General features: G+C 44.3%; 1 protein-coding gene across 3 annotated transcripts; it reads left to right on the forward strand.

The window, feature by feature from the left end:
• Positions 1–1,410: 1,410 nt before the first annotated feature.
• Positions 1,411–24,431, forward strand: SETD7 (SET domain containing 7, histone lysine methyltransferase). 3 transcript variants are annotated; one of them, XR_003992273.1, is made up of 9 exons: positions 1,411–1,564; positions 6,539–6,668; positions 11,397–11,598; positions 13,543–13,732; positions 15,403–15,484; positions 16,590–16,707; positions 17,004–17,161; positions 18,358–21,901; positions 23,010–24,431. XR_003992273.1 is itself a non-coding variant. In XM_030492229.1 (8 exons), the coding sequence occupies exons 1-8, from the start codon at positions 1,525–1,527 to the stop codon at positions 18,536–18,538; spliced, it is 1,101 nt and encodes a 366-aa protein (XP_030348089.1). In that variant the 5' UTR covers positions 1,411–1,524; the 3' UTR covers positions 18,539–24,431. The 3 variants fall into 3 exon arrangements, 1 of the variants encoding a protein (XP_030348089.1); XR_003992272.1 differs by having other exon boundaries at positions 18,358–21,510; positions 21,754–24,431; XM_030492229.1 differs by having other exon boundaries at positions 18,358–24,431.
• Positions 24,432–24,825: the final 394 nt, after the last annotated feature.

Below are 24,825 nucleotides of genomic sequence, written 5' to 3' on the forward strand. Positions count from 1 at the left end.
ATTTACCACCTATGATACAGAAGCAAGCCCTTCTGTTCTGCTCAAGCTTTCTGTACTTCTCAAATCCCCTCCGAAGCTTGAGATTAATATTTTAACAGTTTTCATGTCAATTAGGTCAAATACTAACCTCATTATCCTCCAGTTTAAAGACTTTTAAACTATTTTTCTGCAGACATATCTAATTATTTGGTTTCGCAAAGCTGTAGCTGTCCTGTTTTCCCGGTGTGATGCTGTCCCTGAGTTCAGCACTGGCAGCACAGGGCTGACTCAGCGTAGGCTCACCAGGTCCTTCAGGTGGGACTGGACTCCGGGAGGTCTCTGCTCCAACCTGCTGCTCACAGCAGGGTCAGCCCTGAGGCTGGTTCAGGCTGTTTGGGCTTTATCTGGTCAGTCTTTAAACACCCTGGAGGATGGAGACTGCACAACCTCCCTGGGCAGCACTGCTCAGCTGTCCTCATGGGGAGCAAGTTTCTCCTTATGTCACACCTAAACTGTTTTCAATAATGCCCATTTTCTCTTGTCCTCCCACCACTGTGAGCAGCTCGTTTTCTCGGAAGCACTGCTGTATGTGCCGGTGGGCCGCTGCTGGGTCCCCCTGAAGCCATCTCCTCTCCAGGCTGAACAAGCCCTGTTCCCTCAGTCTCACCTCACAGAGGACAAGCTCCAGCCCCCGACTGTCTGGGTCATCTCCGGCAGGATACCTCCTGCGCTGCCAAGACAGCCAGCTGGAAGACCTAGAAACACTGTGACTTTCCTTTAAGGTGATTCCTTGCGTACTGCCAAGCTGTGGTGGAGAGTGAGGTCCACACAGTATGCTGAGGTGTTTGGTGGCACAGCACCATCTTCACGTCCCCTGGGCGAGAGCTCACAAATTGCACCCGCTGCTGGGGGCTTGCCACCCTTCCTGCAAAACCAAAACCCAACAGCTTGTGTGTTTTGGCAGTTAAATCCCTCAGTACCCATCAAGAGCAGCCAGCAAGAGCGGTTCTTGGTGTGGGGAGGGAGAAGTGGTGCCGTGTTGGTTGTTAGAAGCCCCCTAGGGAGGTTTACTTCATGAGGTGAACTGAGGAAACGCAGGTTTGGAGCAGCCCTGTACAACACGAAGGGTGGGGATTTTCCTGCCGCCTGCGCTGCTTTGTGCCACGTTAGGGACCTTCCTCAGCAGTAATTTAACCATTTCCTCATGCATTCGCTTCAGCACCGTGCGCTGGGAGGGGACGACCCGCGGTGCCGGGCGCCGCTCCCCCTGGCGCTGGCTGCGGGGCGGCTCCTCACCCGCCGCCATTTTGTTGCTGTGCGGGGCGGGGGTCCCCACCCGAGCCCCCTGTGTCCTGCGGCTCGGCCACACCCGCCCCCCGCCTCTCCTCTCCCCTCCCTGACCGGAGCGGGGCGGAGCGACGGGGCGGCCCCTCCCTCAGGGGCAGGGCCGGGGGGAGAGGCGGGGCGGCGCGCGCGCGCCCGCCCGGGTTACCGCGGCTGCGCTCCCGCCCGCTGCTGCTGCCGTCGTTCGCTGCCGCCGCCGCCATGGACAGCGACGAGGAGACGCTGGAGGAGACCGTGGAAGGTACCTGCACCGCGGAGTCGCGGGGGGAACCGCCGGCATCGGCGGGCGGGCGAAGGGGGGGGGAGGCGGCTGCGCGGGCGCCGGGCAGTAGCGGGTGAGGGATGGGGGCGCCTGGGGCCGGCGGCAGCGCATGACATCAGCGGGCTTATGCAACGGCCGCGCTGCCGGGCCGCCGCCGGTCACACCGGGACACGTGCGCGGCGGGGGGCAGCGCCGTGGCGGGGGCCGCGCATGGCGTCGCTGCCGGGCTGCTGCTTCGGCCCTGCGCTGCCGGGTACCGCGGCCACCGTCTCCGGCAGCCGGTGGTGACGTTTGCTCCGCGCTTCATGTGGAGAAAACCCCAAACAGTTGAAAACGGTTTACAAATGGGTTCTAGCTGTCGGTGCTGTGTCCCTGCTCGGCCGGGCCGTTCCCCCGCGCTGCTCCTGGGTCGGTACCGCGGCCGCGCTGCCCTGTCCGTGCCGAGCCAGGAGCCGGCCCCCGAACGGCCGTGGTGGCTGCAGGCGCTGCCCGGGGGAGCCGCGTCCTCCGGCGCGGTGGTGGCAAGGCTTGTGGCAGAGGAACCCTTCCTCCCGGAGCAGAGCTCGCTCCTCCAGGGGTGGTTGGTGTGTCAGGGTAAACCCGACCTTGGTAAGTGCGCTGGGAGTGAAGGGTAACAGCCACCTTAGTGCAAAGGGAAAAGAAAAAGCGACCGGAGGAAGCAACTGTGGTCATATACATGGGCAGCAGAGCTGGGAGTCGAGTCACCCGTGTTGGAGTGGGAAGGCTCACAAGCAGTATACACTGCCTTTTGTGCTAGCCTTCCACGAGTGGAGAACTAACCCTTGAAGAGTTTTAAGAGAGGCACATGTCTCTGGAAGGCATTCCTAATAGAAACCTTGGCACCCAGGGATGGAGCTCATCCTGCGTGGCATCTAGGAGCGAGGTACGGGTCTGCCTCCTGCAGCCCTGGAACAAAGCGTGTGCCAGCTGTACGTGAAGGCACCTGCTCCCCAAAGGTTCGTCGCAGGGCACACGCGGTCCTGCCGGAAAGAGCAGTCCCGGATTTTCAGCTGTTGGGATTGAGCACACAAAGTAAGGAGCTGCCCGTGATAAGATGCCGGTAATTCTCATCATTTGGTAGTGGCTGTTTGTACCTTGTGGCAGGAGGATTAGGCCTCAAAGCACATTTCTCCGAAGAAGACATCGGGCACGGCAGCTTAGTCTAACAACAGATGCGAGCTGAGCAGCTGCTGCTAGGGTCTGGATTAATTGTCTAGGAATGTGGTAACAGAGCCAAAGAGAAGCTTTGTTGTGTAAAACGTGGTTGTGAGGGGAGTGAGGTTCTTCAAATGCAGGGTGCTTTGGATAGGGTGTGCCCTGCGCCCTAATACGTGTGTCTTTTCCCCTCCCTTTCCTCCGTGCTGCTCAGATCTATGGATTACAGTTGTATCTTGGGCAGAGTCATAGTTTTGATCCTCATATCACAGGTAAAGCATTCTGCTGTTTTGTGCATTTGTGCAGCATTTCTGTGGGTAAGGAAATGAGTTTTTAAAGCATGTTATCCATCAGTGTGAATGAAAGTATCTGTTTTTCTGAGTGACGCAGAAACAGGGTGCTGTTTTGGGGTGAACAGGATGGTTGGGTGTTTTGCACTTGCCAAGAGGAAGTTGGAAATAGGACAGAAATCACCATGTTTTGGGGTTTCTTTTGTAGGGGAGAGGTTCGTTTATTGTTATTATTCCTAAAATATCCATCCTGCATCTTTGTGGCCAGAATCTTTTGTTGATGCACACTGTCTTCAGCTAAGTAGTAATAATACTGACAGTAAAGGGCTTTTATCTTTGGGTTCTGGTAAGTGGCCCCATCATGCTGCATTGTGAACTAGCTGCTATTAGCGTAATTCCTTTTCTTGAAAAGCTCATGATCTGAGCTTAGGATGAGTTCTTGAGAGACTCTTGGAGAAGTAACAAAAATGGGGTTTTACAATAATTTTAAACTATGTTTGGACATTTTGTGTGGTTTTTCACAAACAGCAACAAAGGGGAGTTGAACACTCTGCTTTGCTCCCACTGAAATAATGAGGATTTTTTTTCCAGTGACTTCATCTGAAACAGAATTAGAGCCTGAGGCCTCATCCGTATAGGAGAAGTTGCATCTATGTAATTAAACTTGAAATTGCCTTCTTCCCGCCCCTCCATTGAGTAAGAGAGACTGAATGTCTCCTGTTTTGTTGGGGTGAGGGATGCTTTTTCTTTCAATAGGGGACAATCTCTCACATATTAGAAGAATTGGATTCTTTGTCCTATGGCTGAGATTAAGACTCTGTATAGAGGCCATCGGATCAAAGCTGACCATTTAAATCTCTGGGATAGTCTGTATCCTGCCATGCAAAAGCCCTCACATGCATGCTGTGTATAAGCATGGCAGCTTTTGTGTTGGGCTTTGCATTGCAGCGAAACCTTGACAAAACTCAATAAGCCAGTAATCAGAGAACAAAGTTGCAAGGGGCTTTGTTGTTTGCTTGTTGTTTTCGTTTGTTTGTTTTTAATAGTATAATTTACCAATACTGCCAGTATGGTTTTTTTAGTCCAAATGTTTCATAAAGTCCTGCTCCTCTAGTGAGGGGAAAACTGTTACTGTATTGTTTAGGGTTCGTTTTGCCCTTCCCATATTGATAAAACTGAAGCCTTTAATTGAAACTGTAGGCGTCGACATAGTTGGCTTTGTTCTAAAGGAGGTGTCCAGATCAGAAATTTCACTGATCTTTTAGTTAAATTGACGCAACTGCTAAAACTTTTCCCTTCTACAAGAAGGACTGAATGTGAGGGGAAGCCTGCCTTCTGTTTGGAAGGAGCAGCATGCTGCCTGTTCTGTTCTAAAGGGTTAATCTTCAAAGTTATTAAAATGCCTTTAATGGTGTAGCTTCCCCCACACACACGCTTTTGCTCTCCCTTTTTACTCTCTTAGCTTCTCTCAGCTTTTGGTCAGCAAGCAGTGTCTGGCTGGTTTTATTAACTTTTTAAACTTTTAACTGTTTTCAATATAGCATGGATTGGGAACTGAATGTAAGAGCACAGTGCTGCTCTGTGAGGTGGCTGGACTGGAAGCAAGGTGGGTTGCTACCCCCAGAGGGGCAGGTCGGCTCTGCCCTTGGTGGTGGGGCGCAGGCTCAGCCTCCCAGACCAGCACAGGAACTGCAAAGGGAAGAATTGACGTGCATTGCTTGCAGAAGGTGCTGGGCAGGTGCCAGAGAGGGTGTGAGAAACACCTTGGGCAGCATGCATGGGAAGGGTGGAGGAAGGAATCTCAGATATCTCACCATTATTTTCTCCCGTACACCTCCTTTCTGGGTATACATACTCCATGTAACAAGTGTGTAACTCATGTGCCTCATAGGAGAGGACTTCTTAACCAGATGCTGCCCCACATCCTTACCATGCCCTGTCTGTGATGTCCCTGAGGGGCTGTGAAGCATCCCAAGGACGCAGTAGCTTATGGTGATGTGAGAAGATGCAGGCACGTGTGTTCCCTCTAGGTACCATTGTCCCTGCAGAACCCTGTGGATCTGTTGCAGTCAGGGCAGGAGTACATGGGCTTCTAGAGCCACATGGGTGTCTGGCTTTTCCCACTGCTGTCTGCACAGCTTGTTTCTTTCTGGGCATAGGACTCAAGGTTTGATAACACTGAAGTGCCTTGGTGCCTGCATCAGCCTGCGCTGGAATTGGTCCCACACACACTGGAGTTCATTTTTGCCTTTCTGTATGTGTGTTGAACCTTTTCAGTTTAGGGCGAATTTGTTCAGGGAAGAGCTTGACCCAAAGCCTGTGGAAGTGGATGTGTGAGCTGCCTCTCATCTCTGATAGGCTTTGTATGCCTCACCCAGAGACTCGGGGGATGAAAGGTTGGGTTTTATTTAGAAACGTGGAAGAACATAAGTATACACTAGCTCTTCGTTATTCATCAGTTTTCATGCAAAATTTATACCTGCTAAAATGCCACAATGGGAGCTTGTTACACCCGCACCTGGTGTATCACTGTGCTGAAAGCAGCCCTGCTGAGCTTGAGCATCTTCATTCTGGAGAAATGTTGTTAATGCGGTGCTAAGGACTCAAAGTTCACACAAGTTAAGTAGACAATAGTAGTTGTTTAAAACACTCTTGTTTCCTTTTCTTTTGCCTTTGAAGAGGCAAATAGAGATGCAGTAGGAGCCTTATTATAAGGAGCCTTATTATAAGGAGCCTTATTTAACTTAATCAGAGTTGGACAATTGTATTCTGTAAAATAGAGACCTGTGCAGATGAGGATCCAAGTGTGGTTCCACTCTGCTTTCTCCATGTGCAACAGCTGTAATGTGGAAAACTGACATGGCTAGGAAAGGGAATGGGATGGGGGGATATAATGTGAACACGTTAGGCACTGGAGAGCAGCATTTAAAATACAAAATAGCAAGTTGACTGACGTTGCAAGGGCAGTGTATTATACATATTACATGCTTTTATTTCTTTAAATTCCTGTGATGTGGCTATGAGGTGTCACACCCACGTTGTTGTAAGATGTATTTATCGAAAGAGAAAAACCAAACCTTTCCTTACTCAGTGGATTCAAGTCTAAATCTATTCTGTTCTCACCAGGAAATACATATTTTAGATGAAGAATTACTATATTTTTAAAGACTTGCATTAACACAAGTTAGAATAGTATGAACCTTGTATCTTTTGGAAACATGTCTTGCCACTTATTCTTCTCTCTTGTCTCTTATCCCTTCTATTTTATCCTGACTCTTTATTTTTTCAAGTGAAATGTATTACACAGGTACAGACTTCAGCTATACTGAATCTCTGATCCATGTTCCTAATAGAAACGTTTTGCTGCAGATTGCTGTCTTGTACTGGGGAGCTACTGTGTTTCAAGAGTCCACATAATCAGAACAGGTTTGTTGTTTTATATAATGTTTAATGTGTTCTTGTGTTCTTTGTCTGGATTTTATTTCAGGGCATCTAGATGATGATGGGTTGCCGCATGGATTCTGTACAGTGACCTATTCATCGACAGACAGATTTGAAGGAAACTTTGTGCATGGAGAAAAGAATGGCCGTGGCAAGTTCTTCTTTTTTGATGGAAGGTAGACCCTGACTCTTCAATTTTATTTCTATATTCTACCTCCTGCTTGCGGTGATACAAAACTAATCTACATTGACTGTATGCTGCTGAGTTTTTGGATAAGCTTTCTCCTTACAAACTATAGCTGGAAAGTTTTCTCTACTGCTGCTGTAGCTGTACCTTTGTGGGCTTGGGGGCTTTGTATGTAACGTGGTGCCTGGAGTTGTTTCCTGGTGGGAGAATGCGCCAATGTGAGCATTTTTAGCACTATAAAGTTATGAACCAATTAGAGACTGTAAGAACTTGGGAGGTGGTCAGAGCTGTTGGAAACCATGCTGGCAACGACTTGGAGTACAAAATTCAAGTCCGTAACTGCAGGTGGAATTGTTTGTTTGTCTTATAGCCCTGTACAGAGGCTGCAGCTGGACTGGAAGCTCCCTTTACCAGACCTTGTGCACAAATGTAGGGCCTTGACAGAGAAGCTTACCTTCTGCTCAGGCAGGGAAATTGTTTAGTGGTTAAAGGACTGAGTGAAACATGGGTTTGATCCCAGCTCTACCTAATCATCTGCAAGTTGCTTGTGGCCTGATTTATTTTCAAAGCAAGCCCCTATATTTCCCCTTTCTTTGCTGGCAGTTGTGACAGTGAAAGTGGGCTAGTCTGTGCCTATGCATGCGTTTTCTTCTCAGGTCTTCATTATGAACACCTTGTACATCTCCCCCCAACTGCAGCCTTTCTCTCTGCAGTTGCTCAGAACTTCCTCCAAAGGAGCAGCAGCAGATGCATAAAATGACACAATTCTTGATGGTTTTGCAGCTGTCGGTGGCACTATGAATAGCAGCTGTTAAACTGACAGTCGTGCCCGGTCTAGTCTCCCCCTGCTCAGAGAACTTCTGAGCAGGAGCAGAGGTATTGTGCTGTCTCAGTGAGTCAGCTCCTTGTCTGTACTTGCCTTTGCAATTGCTTCATTCTGGAGATTGTGGGGTTTTCTCATGAGAAAGATAATATATTTACTCAGTTATGCAGAAACTGACCAGGCCTCCAAGCTTAGATGAAGAAAAATCCCCACTGTTGTGGTAATGGACTTATTAAATCTGTGTGTAACTGAAAATCAGCACTGCCCAGCAGCTGACCTCTCTAAAATGGGCTTTTTTTTTTAATTTTTTTTAAGCTGGCAGACAGCATCTCTATGGACACATATACATAATGCTTCTGTGCTTGTTGGTGATCTCAGCAGAGCAGTGGCTAGTTGTACAGTCGGAGAAACTGACCCACTATTTTGTTTGTAGGGCTGCTCCTCCCTGTAATCCAGGGTACAGGCAGTGCTCTGTGGGAAAACTCAGATTGCTGCCGAGCCTTTTCTGTACTGCCTCAGTGTTGCCAATTCTTTTTTTTTTTTTTTCTTTTTTTATTTTCATAACCCTTAAAAAATGGAACAGTTGGCTACTGTATGGCTTCAGGAACTAGCAGAATGCAAATACACAAAAATAGTCTGTAATGTGGTTTTGGAAAATGGGGTATTTTTATAAACTGCCCTATGCTTATTTTAATTTAGCTAAAGCAGCCTTAGCTGAGCAGTAAGTAGTTACTAAAGATGATGTGATTTCCCTAGCTATGTCCAGCTCGCAGGAGTAAGTTGCTTTCTGAAGTGGATGATTCAGGTGTCATGATGAGCTGCTGGAAGAATGACCTGGCACAAAGCAGGACGTGCTGTTTCCATTAACTGTACCGTGGGCAAGGCTACGTGTTTATGGAGAAATGAATCCTCAGAATTTCTCAAAACATATCTCCCTTGCAGTATTGTGTGCTTCAGTGCAGTAAGCTAGCTGGTTTCAGCATTACTGAATGTTTCCCTCACAGGCTGCTGGTAAAGGCTGACAGCTGAACTGCTGTAGGTCTGTTTGGGAGTAGCTGAGTCCTGTCAGACACTGGACTGGCAGCAGCGTAAGCATTCTCGTTTTCTGGGTGTCGGGAAATAGGATTGGCTGCCTGGCTGCCTTGTTTTGTCTCAGTGAAAACTCTTGCCTTTACTGGAATAGCTGCCCCTTTCCTGTTGATTATTTAAGGGAGTGGAAACCTGGAATGAAATATCACTTGTTTTTTCCTCCCCCTTCAAAAATGTAACAAAATCCAACATATCTTTTTAGAGAGAGGAGTTTCACCTCTGGCACACTCCCTGTTTTGGATTGTGCACTTGAGCTCTCATTGGTGCTAACGCTTGCTGAAGTGCACTTACAAAACACTTTGCGCAATAACTGGGAGCATGAGAGCAGTGTTTGGCACAGAGCTGCAGCTGCTGTTCTCCCTTAACTAGAGACTCTTGTAAACTGGAATCTCCCAGAACACAGAGAACGGTGTTACTTTTAAGAAATAGTTTTCCATGTTCCCATATAGAGGGAGATGAGGGAGTGAGGGATGAATGGATTAGGATCTGTCGATGTAACTTAATACCTGGAAGGATATTGCAGTAAGTATTCTTTCCTTCCCTGCCCCTTATAACTAGTTTATCTTTTAGGTAATGGATATCCTAGATTCCCTCCAGATCTGGTGGATAATGGGAAGACAGTACCCCTGAAAGTTTTACTGAAGTCAGGTTTCACATTATCACGAGTATGATAATCTGAGAAACAAACTGGAGAAATATAGGCTAGCCCAGGGTTTGCATTAACAAGATTTCGTTTATGCAAGACAGAGAAGCTATTTATTCCTCCTTGTGCCAGTCAGGTCTGAGCTGCAAGTATTGTGTCTGGCTGCAGATACCATACCTTGAGAGCTTAGAAGAAGAGAGAGAAAAATGGGGGGCAGGGTGCAAGTAACTCAAAAACTGAAAAGTGTAGAAGTTTTAGACAATCTGATCTTTTAGGCAAGGTTGTAAGACGTAGAATTCTTTCTTTGGATATCTTTCTTTCGATTTCCTTAAATTATATGAGAATAGAAAGAGATGGATCTTTTGGACATTGTTTAATGGTTAATGCAAAGAACCAAAACCTAAAAATTTGAGTTACAGTAAAAGAAAAGATACTTTTCCCAGTGCTGAAGCACTGTTGTCGTTTAGTAACTTGTTACCTTTAATGATATTAGTTGAAGTTAACAAGAAGGGATTTATTTTTTTTTTTTTGGTCTGTTTCATTACATAAACTGGGGGTGGCTGCTTCTTTTAAAGAATAATCCTGCGTGTAGACTCTGTGTGTGTTGCCAGCTACAATGAAATTCAAATCTGGTGATCTGTGATAAACTAGAAGAGAAAGTGGTGTCATGTATAGTTGAGGAAGTGCACAGATTTCTGGTGGTTCCCTCATCTGCTCAGCTCCTTCCCCGTGCTGTGTGGTGCTGTAGCTGTCTGTGCAGCTCTGTAGCAGCCTGGATCAAGAAATTCATTCAACTGAAAAGTAAACCAGCTTTCCTGCCCCTTCATGCTCTGCGTCTGGTTTGCATCGAGGCTTTTACCCTAGTGTCTTTTCTCATGGAAACCTCAGCCAGCTTGCCAAAGTTATGTAAAAACAGAGTGTGACGCTTTAGAAACCAGAAAATTAATTCTGAGAAAACATGCCTTCTGCAGCTCTTCACTCTACATGTTTTACAAAACTTCACAAAACAGATTTTCGTGTGCTCCCAGACACTGTTTGGGCTTATACCTTAGATGTCTACATCGGAAAAAGAATGATGGAGTGAAGGTATGTGTACTGCAGCCAGCTGTTAGCTAAATGTGCTGGAGTAAAAGCTAAACAGTTTGTATTTCTTTATTCTAGTTATAACCTGAGAAAGAAATAACTGAGTAGATCCTTTTTTAATTATGCTTTCCTTCTTTGCAGTTTCTCTCAGCACTCTTTTAAAGAAAGGAAGCAAAACAGATTGTAAGATATCATTGTGCTGCTTCTAAAGGGTTTGCAAGACAAAATTGAAGTGAAATGTTCCTTTGTTCAAATCCAGGTGCAGCACTAGTTCTGTTTGACAGGCTGTGTTCCATTTTAATAGAAATACATGAAAAATGACAGTGCTTTTAGCAAATCTGGTACAGCTTGTTGCTAGCTGTATTGCTAGGGAGGTAACACTGAGCTGGTAGCAGGTTGCAGTTTGTGCTCTGTTGTGGTCCACCTCTGTGGTTGCTCAGTTTTATCTCACCAGAGAGATGGTAAAGATCCAAATGTGGGAGGTAGAACATCCTAACGTGAGAGTAGCCTGCTTGAGCAAGGATTTCTTCCTTGACCATGAGCATCCATTTGCTGCTGTAATTTGCTTCCCCAGCCTGTAAGAAAAGCTGGGCATTGCGATTTAGATGGGTGATGCTGTGTCCATGCAGCGCACCCTGGTGAAAGGACAGTGTAATTTGTTTTCTGCCTTTGGAGTTGTGCAGAAGCAGGCTTCTGTTTTTCATCTTGGCTTTCCAGAGAAGTCAGGTTTACTTTCCTACTCTCCTTCCCCTTCTCCCCCTCAAAATTGGTTGAAACTAGCAAACACATCAGAATTTCAGACGTGGGGGACGGGGGAGAGATGCTGGAATTGGTGTCGCAGTGAGGGAGCCCCAGCAGCTGCTGCTTAGCCTGGGTACCCAGCAATAGCAAACCAGATATCAACAGTTACCTCCTCCTAGGACCTGGCTTTCATGAAGGTTTCCCCTCATGCCTCTCTGTACTGGTAATATGCAGACTAACAAGTGAAAGAGTAGGATTGGGCTGTGCCTTGTGTTGAGGCTTTGGGTTTACCTTTTAGGTGAGTACTCTTACACAGCTGTTCTCTTTCTCTTTACCAGCACCCTGGAAGGGTACTATGTTGATGATGCCCTGCAAGGCCAAGGAATCTACACTTATGAGGATGGAGTGGTCCTTCATGGCACATATGTGGATGGAGAGCTGAATGGACCAGCCCAGGAGTATGACAGTGATGGGCGGCTGATATTCAAAGGGCAGTATAAAGACAACATTCGACATGGAGTTTGTTGGATTTATTACCCGGTAAGCCTGACCACCTGCTCTCTTTATTGCAGAATAGTACCGTTATGTGTCTTTCTCCCCAGCTGAAACAAATGTGCACTGTGACCCAGCTATGCAAAAGTCAACCCACAAAAATCTGGGTGGAAGATCTGTGCATTCTGATTTCGGATATTTCAACATACAGTTAGAGCTTTTCAGTGTCCCGGTAGACGGGGCTCGGCAAGGCTGTGAGGTGCCTCCACTATTTTCATCTTCCAGGGAACCCAACCCCTTGGAAGTGCATTTATGTGTATCTTCTTGGGAAGGCTGGGCTGGTAATTTTACACTTTGTGGTGCTGACTGCAGGTGAGGAGCATGGGAGCCATACAAGCTATTGTAACCTGCTTGCACATTGAGCAAGCCAGAGTTTAATCTTTCTGTTTCTTGGTAAACACTCAAATATTCCTCTGGAAAACGCTGCAGAAATTTTTGATGTGCTTTTATACCCATGCTAATTAAGGCAATAATGGTTGTACTGCTTTTTAGGGGGGGTTTTATGTAAATTAAAAAAAAATAAAATTATTTCCTATTCAGCCTTATGTAGCGCTCCAGAGTTAAACATTTCAATCTTTACCTTGTGCTGAGGGGGGAGAAACATCTGCATGTAATTAAATTAAGCTGCTGGTCAAAACCCAGTCTATTTCTGTGCTACGTATTGCACATACTTCAGTTGCAGACTCATTTCAAATGCTCACCAGTGGCTGTTCATTTTCTTTAATGTTTTTCACTACTGCCATTAAGCATATGTTAGAATCAACAAATGCTTGGTGTATGCTGCCAGACAAGTGGCACATTTTCGATACTACTGTATAAAATACACACAGCTGACCCTTCAGGTATGTGTCTCCTCTTTCATCTTCCAGCTGACAAAGTGTTTCTGTACCTTCTGGAAATGTAGTTATTTAAAGGTTGTTTGTCACTGTCATCTTGCCAGACTGAAGAATGCAAGGTGTTTGAAACACCTCTTGCCATGGAAGCAATTGTTTATGCATGGTTCTGTGCGTGATGCTTAAGTGCACAAATTTTTACCTGAACTTAAGGTTCACTGGTCCTTACTATAGAATGTTTTAATCTTTCATCCTTGGAGATGAACAAAACGGTGCCACTCTGAAATGAAGTCTGTGTGCAGTGATTTTGATCTAAATCAGTCTGTTTCCACATCACACCTGCTGGTTTTGCTCAAGGGCATTATTTGAATATGTTTCCTTTACTGAAATAAACACCTGAAGTCATTAGACCTGTGCTAATCTATGCATCTCATTCTGCAGTTCTGCAAATAGACCTGACTGGAGCTGCAGGCATATCACAGATGGCAAAGCCCAGGGCTGAAATGTGTAAACCTTAGAGAGGAAAAGTGTTGCTTTTCTTGTTGATGATGGCTTTCAGCAAACAGTTGTTCTCAACCGCTGTAGTGGGAGGATGCTGGGACAGAGAAACTCTCCAGTCATCCAGCAAATCTTTTTATTTATTTATTTTTAAGTAGGTTCAAGCCTTTTGGTGTACCATGAATTAGCAGTGAGCAAGGCAGTGTTTTGGGTTTTTTCTTTGTTTCCTGCAGCACAGTATCTTGCTAAGAAAACTCAGTTTGTGTGTGGCTTTGGGCCTTAGTTCATAGACTTTTTACATAAAAATGTTGCCAATTGGGACTCAGTATTTGCGTCACATGGAAGGAAAGACTTTAGGTTTTACCTCTTTCAGACAATGTAGAAAACATCATTCATTTCTTTTATCGGTTTTATCCTGACTGGAATGGCTTCACCCAGCTTCTTCATGTGTCTGTTTCTTACTCGTTTTCATGATCTCACTTCTGAGCTTTCTGTAGCTTAGATTTCTTCTTTAAAAGGTTGGGAAAAATCTTTTCCATCTACTGGAGATAGTAAAGTATAACTAAATGCTCTGCCTTTTCTTTCTTGTCCACGCTTTCAGGATGGAGGCAGCCTTGTGGGAGAAGTGAATGAAGAAGGGGAGATGACTGGAGAGAAAATAGCCTATGTGTATCCTGATGGAAAGACTGCATATTCTGGAAGGTTCATAGATGGAGAAATGATAGAAGCAAAACTGGCAACTCTGACATCTCTAGAGGATGGGAAACCTCAGTTTGAAGTAGTACCAGGCAGTAAGTTCAGCTAACACAGAAATCTGTATTCTCGCTACCAGAGGGCAAACAGCTTGCTGCAAACAGCTTGGTTTCTGTTGTGTTCCCCATTAGAGACTTTGAAGGCAGGCTGCAATGAGATAGTAAGTCTATTAGTGAGAAGCCCTTTTTCCTAAATTACAAAGTGGGACAGAAAGGCACATGGAGCAATCCCTTTGCTCTGGGAAGAGATGGGAAGTGACCCATGCGGTGGTGCTGCTGACCTGCTTTTCATAACCCTTCTCTTGCATGCTCATGGGTGCAGTCCTGCTTGTCACACACACCATTGCCATCTGTGCCAGCAGGAAAACCTGCTTAACCATGGTAATGCTGGCACAGTTACAGGCTTTGTTTTGTTAGTAAAATAACAACAAGTGGAGAGGGAGGCTGTGGTTTGATTGTTGCTCTGTCAGTTGGTTTGTGCAGGTGAGTGTTGGCACTGTGAGTATTCTGGCATCTGCATTACGAGGCTGAAAGGACACAGGGATTTGAGTTAGTGAACTAGATTCAGTTGTTGTGTAACAGTCTGATTCACCAGCACCCTTCAGTCTGTCTAGTCCTGGTGATAGAAAGTGGCTATGAAATGGTTGGGGTCAGGGTGGTGCCTTCAACCTGTGTAGCCAGTGCTCCTCCTCCAGGGCAGTGCTGGCTTGGAGTGGTTTTGTTGCTCTGAGGTGTATGTGATGTCTTGGAGGTGAATGGGTTGAGTTGTGGACAGGGCCATGAATGGTAAACAGAGACTAGGCTAACACATCTCCTGTTTTGTCAGCAATGATTGTCTCACTTGATATGAAATAAGAACATAAAACTCAGTGAAAAGGTGTTGAGAAACAAGTGCATGTGACTTTATTTTTTTTAAATCAGTTCTGACAGCAAATCAAAATTTAACTTAAAACTTCTGAGAGGATACAGTTGTGCTTTGTTAATAGGATTTGGTTACTCTATGGAGGAAGCTGCCTTCAGCCAGAACAGATCTTGGACACCAGGGGCAATGGCCTTCTATCAAACTTTGTAATATTTGTTTTGGGTTTTTTTTTTTTCCCCCCATCTTATTTCCGCCTGCATCTTAACCTATCTCCCACATAGTCCTCTGGCAGTTGATTGGAGAGGGATGTAAGGATATAATTAGAGCTGTACCACTGAGTTGCTTATTAATGCCAGGAAATAAATGACTGTAGCAAGTGTACTTTGTGATTACTGAACATTATCTTCTGTCTGAAATCTCTTCAGGATTTGAACTGGAAAACATATCTCTTATTTTAAATAGTCAAAGGTTTTTTATAATTAATGTGTTATTGAATACACCTTTTAAATGTTGCTTTTTAATTTTAATTGGAGACTCTGGGAGGGTCAGTTTTGGAAGACTGTCCAGTCCTCCCTTACAAGTTGGTAGTTTGAAGAACATATATATGGTCTTTTGTGATAATATGCTCCTCTAGTGTGTTAAGGGGAAAAAATAATCAGAAACAGTATCTCACTGAAGACCTTGTACAGGTGCAGTTCTGTTTAATACCTTTTTTTGAGGCATAACATTAATTTCTTGAAGCCATTAAAATTTAATTTTTAAATGTCTTGATTAAGTTAAAGGTTACGTGCTTTCTGTACTGCCAGTTAGTTTATTTCCTTTATTGATTTCTGGTTTGTTTTTTTAGGTCCAGTATACAGTTTTGACAAATCTACTTCATCCTGCATTTCTACAAATGCACTTCTTCCTGATCCTTACGAGTCAGAGAGGTAGGCTTCTTTTTCTACTCCCCTCTTTAAATACTGTCTATATTTCTTTGCTTTTACATATTTAGGGACTAATTTTGCAAACCTTTTCTCATGTAAAATCTAAAAGAAGTGTGTAAGGGTTTGTGAAATGTAACCTCTTTCTGCATGTCAGCCAGTGTTTGACTTGATTGAATTTCTTCCTGATTCACACAGGAAAATTGCAGTCTAGTGGATAGAACACAGCAATACTTTTTAAGATATTAAACTGAGATAATTTCTCAGCATTCCAAAGACATGTTCAGCCAAGTCCTGGACTCCACTAATAGCCCACATCTACAACATTCTGAGCAAAAATCTACGTCGTTCTCTATTTCTTAGATGTGTAGCTAGCTTCAGGTTGCAGCATGATGAATTTGGTGCGTCTCACTGGATGGCATGTGTTGTAGAAAGTTTTCTTCCCTCCCTACAGATGTAGCAAAGTGGCAAGAGTAAATCATCCAGCTGGAGGAAAGCGAGATGCTGTTTGTGACAACCCTGTACTGTCAAAACGCATTCCTCAGCAATTGTCCCATCATAGTCAGTCAGTGATGCCTCTTCTGTGGCTATTTCACTTTTTACGTAGGCTTTCAAGAGGCCTTGCTCTGTAGATAGCAGTTGTAGTTCTTTGCTGATGCTCTGATATATCTAAATAAGTGATTAGTAAAATGCTGACATTCATTTGCGTCAAGTGCTTGAAGATCTAGGGCTTCACCTTGAAAGCTCTTGCTCATCTGTGCATGTACACACGAGCAACCTCAGCTTAGTGGGAACCTCTGGGCTTCTGGTGTGTTATTGAGAGTGTTCCTGAGCCAAAGCCATCAGTAATAGGAAAGCTATCAGGAGTAATAGTAGATTGGCATACTTTAAAAAAAAAATAAGTTTTTCGAAGTAATAAATAAAGTCAGCCCCCAAAATAGAGAGAACATATGGAAGAAAGGAAAAAGCATGAGGTCTGGAGGTTTGACTTATTATTAGTTTTATTATTATATTGAATATATTAGTCTTTATGCCAGTAGTGTTGTGATAATACTTACTGAAAATTAAAACTGTAGCCGATCATTAATTCCATGCTCTTTTCCCCTTGTAGAGTGTACGTTGATGTCTCTCTCATTTCCAGTGCTGGAGAAGGATTATTTTCCAAAATAGCAGCAGAAGCCAGTACAGTTATGTCCTTCTACAACGGAGTGCGGATTACACACCAGGAGGTAAAGGAGAGAAAAAAGTCAGTCTGAATTTCCATTGCTCCTTCTGAAATCATCTTCTTGTAGTAGGATTTTACACCCACCCCCTTCCCACCCTTAAGATTTAATATGATGAAGTTTAATTGAAAGAAAGTGCATGTTCACCTATGTGTATATATAATAAGAAGTCATGACTGTGGGGTCTTTTTGATGACTTACACACAAGAAGAGTGTTAGTTGCATGTATTTGAATGTTTGCTTTCAAACTGCTGGTAGAGTTGACCCCTCCACACACACTGGATTTTTGCCTTGCAAACTAGGTAGACAGCAGAGACTGGTCCCTCAATGGAAATACAATATCCCTGGATGACGAAACAGTCATAGACGTGCCAGAGCCCTACAACCACGCTGCCAAGTACTGTGCCTCGCTGGGGCATAAGGCCAACCATTCTTTCACTCCTAACTGCATCTATGACCCGTAAGTAGAGTCTGTGTTTCAGAGTGGAAGCTGCAGCCCAGTGGTCTGGGCTCACAGGGTGTTTCTGGGCACCCTGTGAACGAGGAGCTGAACAAGGAGCAGCCGGCGGGGCTGGGAGTAACAGGTCTGGGCACAGAAGGAATTCCTGCTCACCCGGGCTGAGTTGGAAACTGTCTGGCCTTGCAGGTGTTTGATGTCTCTTGGGACTTACACCATGGAGCTTCTTGAAGTTTGCAACTTGATTTACTTTGTCATTAAAGCTCTTTAGGAGCTGCCTCTTGACTCTAGAATGCACAGCTTTCTAGATCCTAGCTTGGCACTGTATTTGCTGAACTACAGATGCTTGACCAGTGCCACCAAATGTGCTGTCATTTCTGAAACTCAGAAAATAAGCATCTTGACGCTCTGTAGTTGGTGCAGAGCACTGGGAAACTATTGGTGTATACACATGCTCAAGGGTATAAATATTTTCATACCAATGTATAAATGAATAGACCTGTGGAAATACCTATGTAGAAAACAGTTCTCCTTCCTCAAATAAGCCAGTTCCTTTTACTGTGGGATCATGGGAGATTTACAGGAGTATGTTATAATTGTTTGGTAGTTAACCCGCACTGAGGAAATTAAGATGAGCGATTTTTCATGCAGAAGTTTACCTCTCTCTGCAAGCCTAAGGCATGTGGCAGTGATTAACATTTATTTATTGCGAAAGAGCAATGTTGCAGGCAGGACTGGTGGAAAAACTTCAGATTACAGAGCTATGCAAAGCTGCTTTAATGTATCAGTATTTTTGCTCTTATTACTGAAGCCTTTATCAGGTTGACTCAAAGCAATCTACTTATCTGATATCAGATTGTGATGTTACTCTGAACTGTGAGTGACTTCTGAAACTATAAATGGGGCTAAGGGAGCCTGTAGATTGACAGCTAAGCCTAGCTAGCCTAACCTGTTCTGTTGTATTATTTATTAAAAGGAAGAAGTTCTTTACTGTGAGGGTCATGAGGCACTGGAACAGGTTGCCCAGAGAAGTGGTAAATGCTCCATCCCTGGCAGTGTTCAAGGTCAGGTTGGACAGAGCCTTGGGCGACACGATTTAGTGCGAGGTGTCCCTGCCCATGGCAGGGGCGTTGGAACTAGATGATCTTAAGGTCCTTTCTAACCCAAACCATTCTATGATTCTGTGATTCTTTGTCTAGGTTTGTTCATCCTCGTTTCGGGCCCATCAAGTGTATCCGTACCATCAGGGCTGTGGAGAAGGATGAAGAATTAACGGTGGCTTACGGATACGATCACAACCCCGTTGGGCAGAATGGGCCAGAAGCACCGGAGTGGTACCAGCTGGAACTGAAAGCTTTCCAGGCTGCCCAGCAGAAGTGAAATGGGAGCTCCTTCTCCATTCAGCAAACTGAAATAGAAACTTGGATCTATGCACTACCTTTATACTGAAAACTGGACAACCAGGGATTGTTCATGCTGTTGCATCATAACTTTGCATTCTGTGTTAAGAGATAAGTTTCTTGCATACTAACTAGGTTTGACTGTGTTACTCATAGCAGATTTAAAATTAGCTAGTGTTGCACCAGTCTTATCTGGAGAAATTATTTAATATTCTATACGAGATGTGATATTCTTTGGTAGCTTCTGCTTTTGCACCATATGCAAAGATGCCAAAAGACTAGACAGAAAACTAAAATGGGTATATCGTTCACTTTTAGTCGGCAGACTTAGTGTTGCTCTCTATCTGCCTAGGCATTATTGTGCAACTGCATTTTGCATATATGCCACTTGTGATGATAACAGTAATATTTTGATATTCTCTAATAGTAGCATAATTTTGCCTTTTTAAACCTTTGATCTGAATCTTGCAATAGAGCAGTTTATTTATTAGCATATAGGAGGCTGGGTTTTAACTCCCCTTTCCTCTTGTCTGAACGTTGTTCTTTCTAAAAATCCTCTTTTGCAGGAGAAAATCCTTTCTAACTAGTGGAAAGGCTTGTGTGTGTATGTGAGAGTGCCGTGTGTTGGTCTCTGTGGCTCTCTAAATAGTATAGCAACGTGTCCACACCTGATATTTATCTAGCCTTTATGGCTGGCTTATTTTATTTTATTTATGATTATGACATGCAAACGAAGCTGTTCTTTGCATGAAGATTTTCTGAAAGAAGAGAACAGATCCGCTCTTTGAAGGACTTTCAGAAGTGTGTGTCCTGGAAGGCAAGCACGTTACTTGCATTAGTGTCCAGAGTTGGTTTGTGTGTTTCACTTACTAAAGTGGCCAGTTCTCAAGGCAAAAATCCTAGCAATGAGATGCTTGCATCTCACATGAATTCTCTTGAAGGAGGTGTATGTATCTGAGGGCAGGCTGTAGTACTTGGTTAAGGAGAACTGTATCTTTTGTATGTGTTCAGTTGACAAAGAATACAGCCTTGTAGCCGTCTTTTTGTAGTACTGGTTTAAGACACAGAAAATTAATATAGTATGAGATCTCAAAATAAGATTTAAAAAAATATATGAGAAGATTGTTTTTGAAAGACAAACAATGAATGTAAAAACTTCACTCGCTGCTCATATTTAGAAGCAGCAGTCAATCCGTAGCTTTGTTGCAGCCAACAGTGGGGGTTTGTGAATATTCATCTGCAGGGCTGTGTTCTGGGGTTTTTCAGGGGTAGGGAAATTGTTGTGCATTTATTATCAGATATCGTACTGGTCTTGCCTAATGCTGTATAGGAGAGAGAGAATGTATTATTATTAATGGTCTGGATGCTGGAGCCCCTTCTGGGACTCTGAGGATCTCTTTTGGGTTTAGCAGCTTAGGAAGAACTCAAATGCATTTGCAACACTTTATTTAAATGTTTGTAGTTTAAAGAAGTTTGTATATATGTAACATAAGTGATTTGGAAATCAGACCTACCTTTCTATTGCAACGCATTTTGGTTGGTTGCTTGAACAGTCGGAGGTGTCTGGCTGTCTGGAGAGCTAGACATGGAGCATGTGTTGGGTTGATACTTGCAAGTGGAAGGATGAGGTTGCTGTTTTGTGCAGTCTGAGAATCCTTGCTTTGGTACCTGTACAAAGTTAGGTATTACAGAAGAAGCTCTCTAACCTGGGGCTCTGTTTAGTCCCTGTGACTGATCACAAACCTTTTCCAGCACCTCACCATTTAAGCTTGCACAGAAGCTACTCTGGGCATGTGCTGGAGGGCGGGCAGGTAGGCTCAGGGCTTTTGACACTCTTCCCAGCAGTGATCTGAATGTGAGCTTTGGCATCACCCATCTTCTCACACTGGAGACTCAGGCCACAGCTCTGCTTCTCATCCAAGGCAGGTGGCTGGCAGAGGTGACAGCTCAGGGACTCAGCTGACTGTGCAGAGACAGAACTGAGCCTCACGGGTGACGGAGGGTTATCAAAGGCCAGTGGGCAGCACAGCTTCAGCAAGTGAACCTCAGAAATATGCATGCCTTGATCTTTCCCTGCCTGCCTGCAGGTCACTATTTTAGATCATTGCTCTTTCAGCCATTTGCAGAGAAGTGTGTCTGTCTGGTAGGAAGCTGCTGTGTGCATCTTGTGGATTATTCTGCCAGGACCATGAAGTTTGCAAAGTTGAAGCTTCAGTGCAGGGAAGAGGAGAGGGAAGGTATGTGGCTGAATCCTGCTGTGAATGGATGGTAACTCCTTCCACAGTCTTGATAACCTGCTTTGGACTGCTGGCCTCTTTGTGCGCTCTAGAGAATCATGCTTAAAATGTTCTGATCTCTAGAGCTCCTTTGGCTTCATTCCTTGGATCAGTCTCTGATTCCTCTGCTTTCTCCCTGTGAAGTTGCTTATGCTTTAATAGATTTATCGGTGTTCGAATTGCCTGATTTTTGAGATAAATACAAGATAGGTGCTCTTTGCATATCAGGTTTGAAAGCTGCATCCTAAAATAGAGAAATTCTAGGGGGAAAAAGGCACTGAGGTATCTATCCTCTGTGTGTTCTCAAAATCCGTTAACTTGGTGGCAGTCAAGCAGATTCTCTTGCTCATGCTTGTAGCCTGGTAGTATGCCACAGCTGTGGCTATTGTCTCTGTTAGCTCTACTGTCCTTTTTCTCTCTGCTCTGTTAAAATCTATTGGTCCTCCTATAGATCCCTTCTTCAGTGACCAACCTTCTATAAAACTTGTGATTATAAAGCTGCTTTGGCTTGATTCAGGACCAAGCCTTTTAATTCTTCTTTGTTTCCTTTTTCCTTTGTGGTTTGTTAGAGTGGAGGTGGTTGGGGTGGTTTTTACCACTGAGTAGCCAAAGGGCTCAGTGCGTCCTTCAGAGGTTTTTGAGAGGTGTGCGTTGGCAACCACAGATTCAAACACAGGTTAGTTACAGAACTCCAAATAATGCCTTAACTTGGTCAACGTATTGCAGCTCAGCTTCTGGGACTCGCTAGATAGTGAGACTGGCTTAGCAAAACTGTTTATCAGTAGTAACACGAGACCCACACCAAAACATGGTTTTGATTTGGAGCAGAGGAAGCAGCTGTTTTGCAAATCAATGAGTTTGAGTCTGTTGAATGCAGCCGACTGCTGGTGAATATGCAATAAGAAGCTCCACTTCTCAGAGTCTGGCCAAAGACCTGTCCTGTTGGCACAGAAATTGGAAGAAGAGCTTATGCCTGTCAGCTGAGCCTGGGTGAGCAGCTGGCTCTCAGAATACCTGTTCTGACTAAAGAATGGCTTAAGAGAACCTGGAATTGCTGCTTTTGCCAGGTACAGATCAGTTCCCAATGTCTGCCTTTGGTCTGCAGTGCTGCACAAGGCTCCTCTGGGATGGGAGGGTTGTTACCTGAGCTCTTTGATGAGAAGGAGCCTGTGTTAGAGGCTGATGATGGTCTCTTTTATACAAAAAATCAAATCTTAAATGGCTCTTCCTGCCGTGGCAGCACTGTGATTTGTCACCAAGAATACACAAGCTTAGTTTTCTGGAGAAGCATTTAATCTTGGGAGACAAGAGAGCATGAGGAGTTACAGCTGAGAGCTGCCTGCTGCCGCGTCACTCCTCTGGATAAGGGAGAAAAAGGCTTTGGCCTGGGTCTCATGCTATAATTTTACTTTTGGGGAGCTACTAAAATACCTGGTTTTCCTTCACAAACCTGAAAAGGCTTTTTTTCCTTTTTGGGAGTAATTAAAAACCCCTTAACTTACATAAAAACATGTAAGTCTTAACTGTTGAAAAAGTCAAAGGAAATGGGTGGGTATGGCTCTTCCGTGATTGTGGTGATAGCTTTCTGACTTTTTCCACAGTTGCAACAATTCCCACTGGGATAGCCTGTGCTTTTGCCCAGGTGAGGCTCCTGAGCGACTGCTACAGGTTTTGAGACCTTTTTGAGGTTCCCTGGTTGCTTGGCCCTGCGAGGCCACGTGTTTTGGGGTTACGAGGCAGCCTTCTCCTTCATCCAGCCTTTCCAGCTGCGGAGCTTTGTGCCGCACGCGGTTGGCAGTGGCTGTGGTTGCTTTCCTGGGTTGTTGTAGGATGTTGCTGGTGTGGAAGTGAGAGCGCCATTGGGGATTGCTCACCCTGTGCCAGGCACTGGAGGAGCAGAGTAGCTGACATAGCCCATGTGGTGTGAGAAACTGAGGAGTGGTGGGAATTGCCACTTCTCTGTTTCCTTCCCAACTGGCTGTCCTTGTCCCTTCAGTCAAAACTGGTGCTCACCACTTCGGTTGCACCAGGAACTGTACAGGGTCGCTTCTGTCCCAGAGCCCTCTGTGATTTCTGTCCTTTCACTCAATTTGATAGTCTTTCTGGAAAATGCTGCCATTGCAATGAGGTAACAAGTTGTACAGAGCCGGTTATCTGCTGCTTTGTTTTCCTCAGGTACAGCAGAATTGCTGGAGCTGTGGGTGCCTGAGGAATTCACCTCCAAGCAATTGGGTTAAAACCCAGCTGGGTTAAAAATAAACCCCAATTGCTTTGAAAACAATGTCGCTGAAGTGTCTCCTTATATGCTGGGGTGCTGCATTAGACACCTCTTCCTCACTCACACCTTGCTGTCATATGCTGAGAGGAACTGGAAACATGAGAACTATATTTTTGGACAAAGCATTTATAAGAGTCTTATAAGGGATTTTTTTTTTTAATTTGAAAAAAAAGGTGCAAGATTGAGTGCATGTTTACTTGCCCCAGATCAAAGGTTTTGAACACTAAGGTCACTATCTGTTGAATGGACCCTCCTCTTGACCCTCTTCTGTCTTCAGGCAATTGAAGCTCCTGCCCTCTTTCTCTACCAGTTTTACTGTACCTACTTTGGTTTTCCCCCAGGAGAAATATATATACAAAAATTCTCTAAGCAATTAAATGTTCAAGCCATAAAATCACGAGTGTGGGAAGACCCTCTTCACAACTTTTAACATATTTGTATGTAAAATGACGTTTGTATGAAATATTTTCATGGTAGAATGAATATTTAAAAGAAAAGTTCCAATAAGATCTAAACCAAATTTAAAAGAATGTCTTTTTGTAAGATGCAAATGTAATTGATTACCAATAAGTAGATGTTTGTTTTTAAAGGGGAGATGCAACAAATAATCTTTACAATTACAAATGGTCGTTTCTGCTGTTTGGGAAAGTATTTATGCAGCATTACACATGGCTATCCTAAATAACTGCAGTAGCAAGGCCAGTCGCATCTTCAGGACATACCTCTCAGCTTGTCCCTTTGTGATACTATATGAACAGACCCATCCCTCCTTTCTGCAGGTTTCCTCCTAGAAAACTTTTCCTACTGTAACCCTACTGAATTTAACACTTGAGCTAAGATCCAGACTAAAATTGTGTATTACTTAACAGTTTCCGCTGGGCCTTCTGCTATTTTAATACTCTTCAGCCCATAATTACTGGGTGTCTCTGTTCTGAAGAACTAAGTGCTAAAGAATAATCTTGGGGTGAGCTTACACGTGTGTTAACAGTTAACCCCGGAGTATTTAACTTGTATACAGTACTTGATAGGTGTTTTATGACATTTGTACTCGAACTATGAGCCTTACTGAACATCTGTAGGTTTATTCATGACTTTTCAAAAATGGATAACTCTAAGAAAGATGTTTACATGAATGATGATTGCCCTTCCTTTGATGTTATGAATGAGGTTTTTATAGTGTGTTTGGGTGTATGTGCAGGGAAGTAAGAAAAATGTTTCTGGGGAAAAATAGACTTGACAAACATTTGTAATAAGTGAATTTTAAAGATTGCTTTAATTGCGCTATGAAGGCAATGCAGATATTAAAATATTCAACAGAATCATCGTCTCTCCTTGTTGATTGCGTGTCATGGTTTTGGGCGTCCTTTGATCCCTCCCCCTTCGTTGTGTGCTTGCTTTGCGACAACTGCTGATGCACGGGAGCGGGATTTGGTGCAGAATTAACACGCTTCTAGACCACATGATATTAATAGTGATTGAACAGCAGAACACTTCTGCACTACTGCCTTTGGGTTTTTCTGGCACCTCTGCTGTTCTTACTGCTCTGCTTCTCTCTCCTCAATGCACATAACATGGGCTTCAGTTGTGTTGTGGTATGGAAGAACATCCCGCCTGTGTATGCTGAAGTGTTTAACAGTGGTATTTTGAAGCAGCTGGCAGTGCACTGGTGTATTTTGCTGTTGCTGCTTGGGGCAGTAGGAAGGCACACCAGCA

Source organism: Strigops habroptila, chromosome 7 (genome assembly GCF_004027225.2).
Source record: "Strigops habroptila isolate Jane chromosome 7, bStrHab1.2.pri, whole genome shotgun sequence".
In the NCBI taxonomy this organism is placed as follows: Eukaryota; Metazoa; Chordata; class Aves; order Psittaciformes; family Psittacidae; genus Strigops; species Strigops habroptila.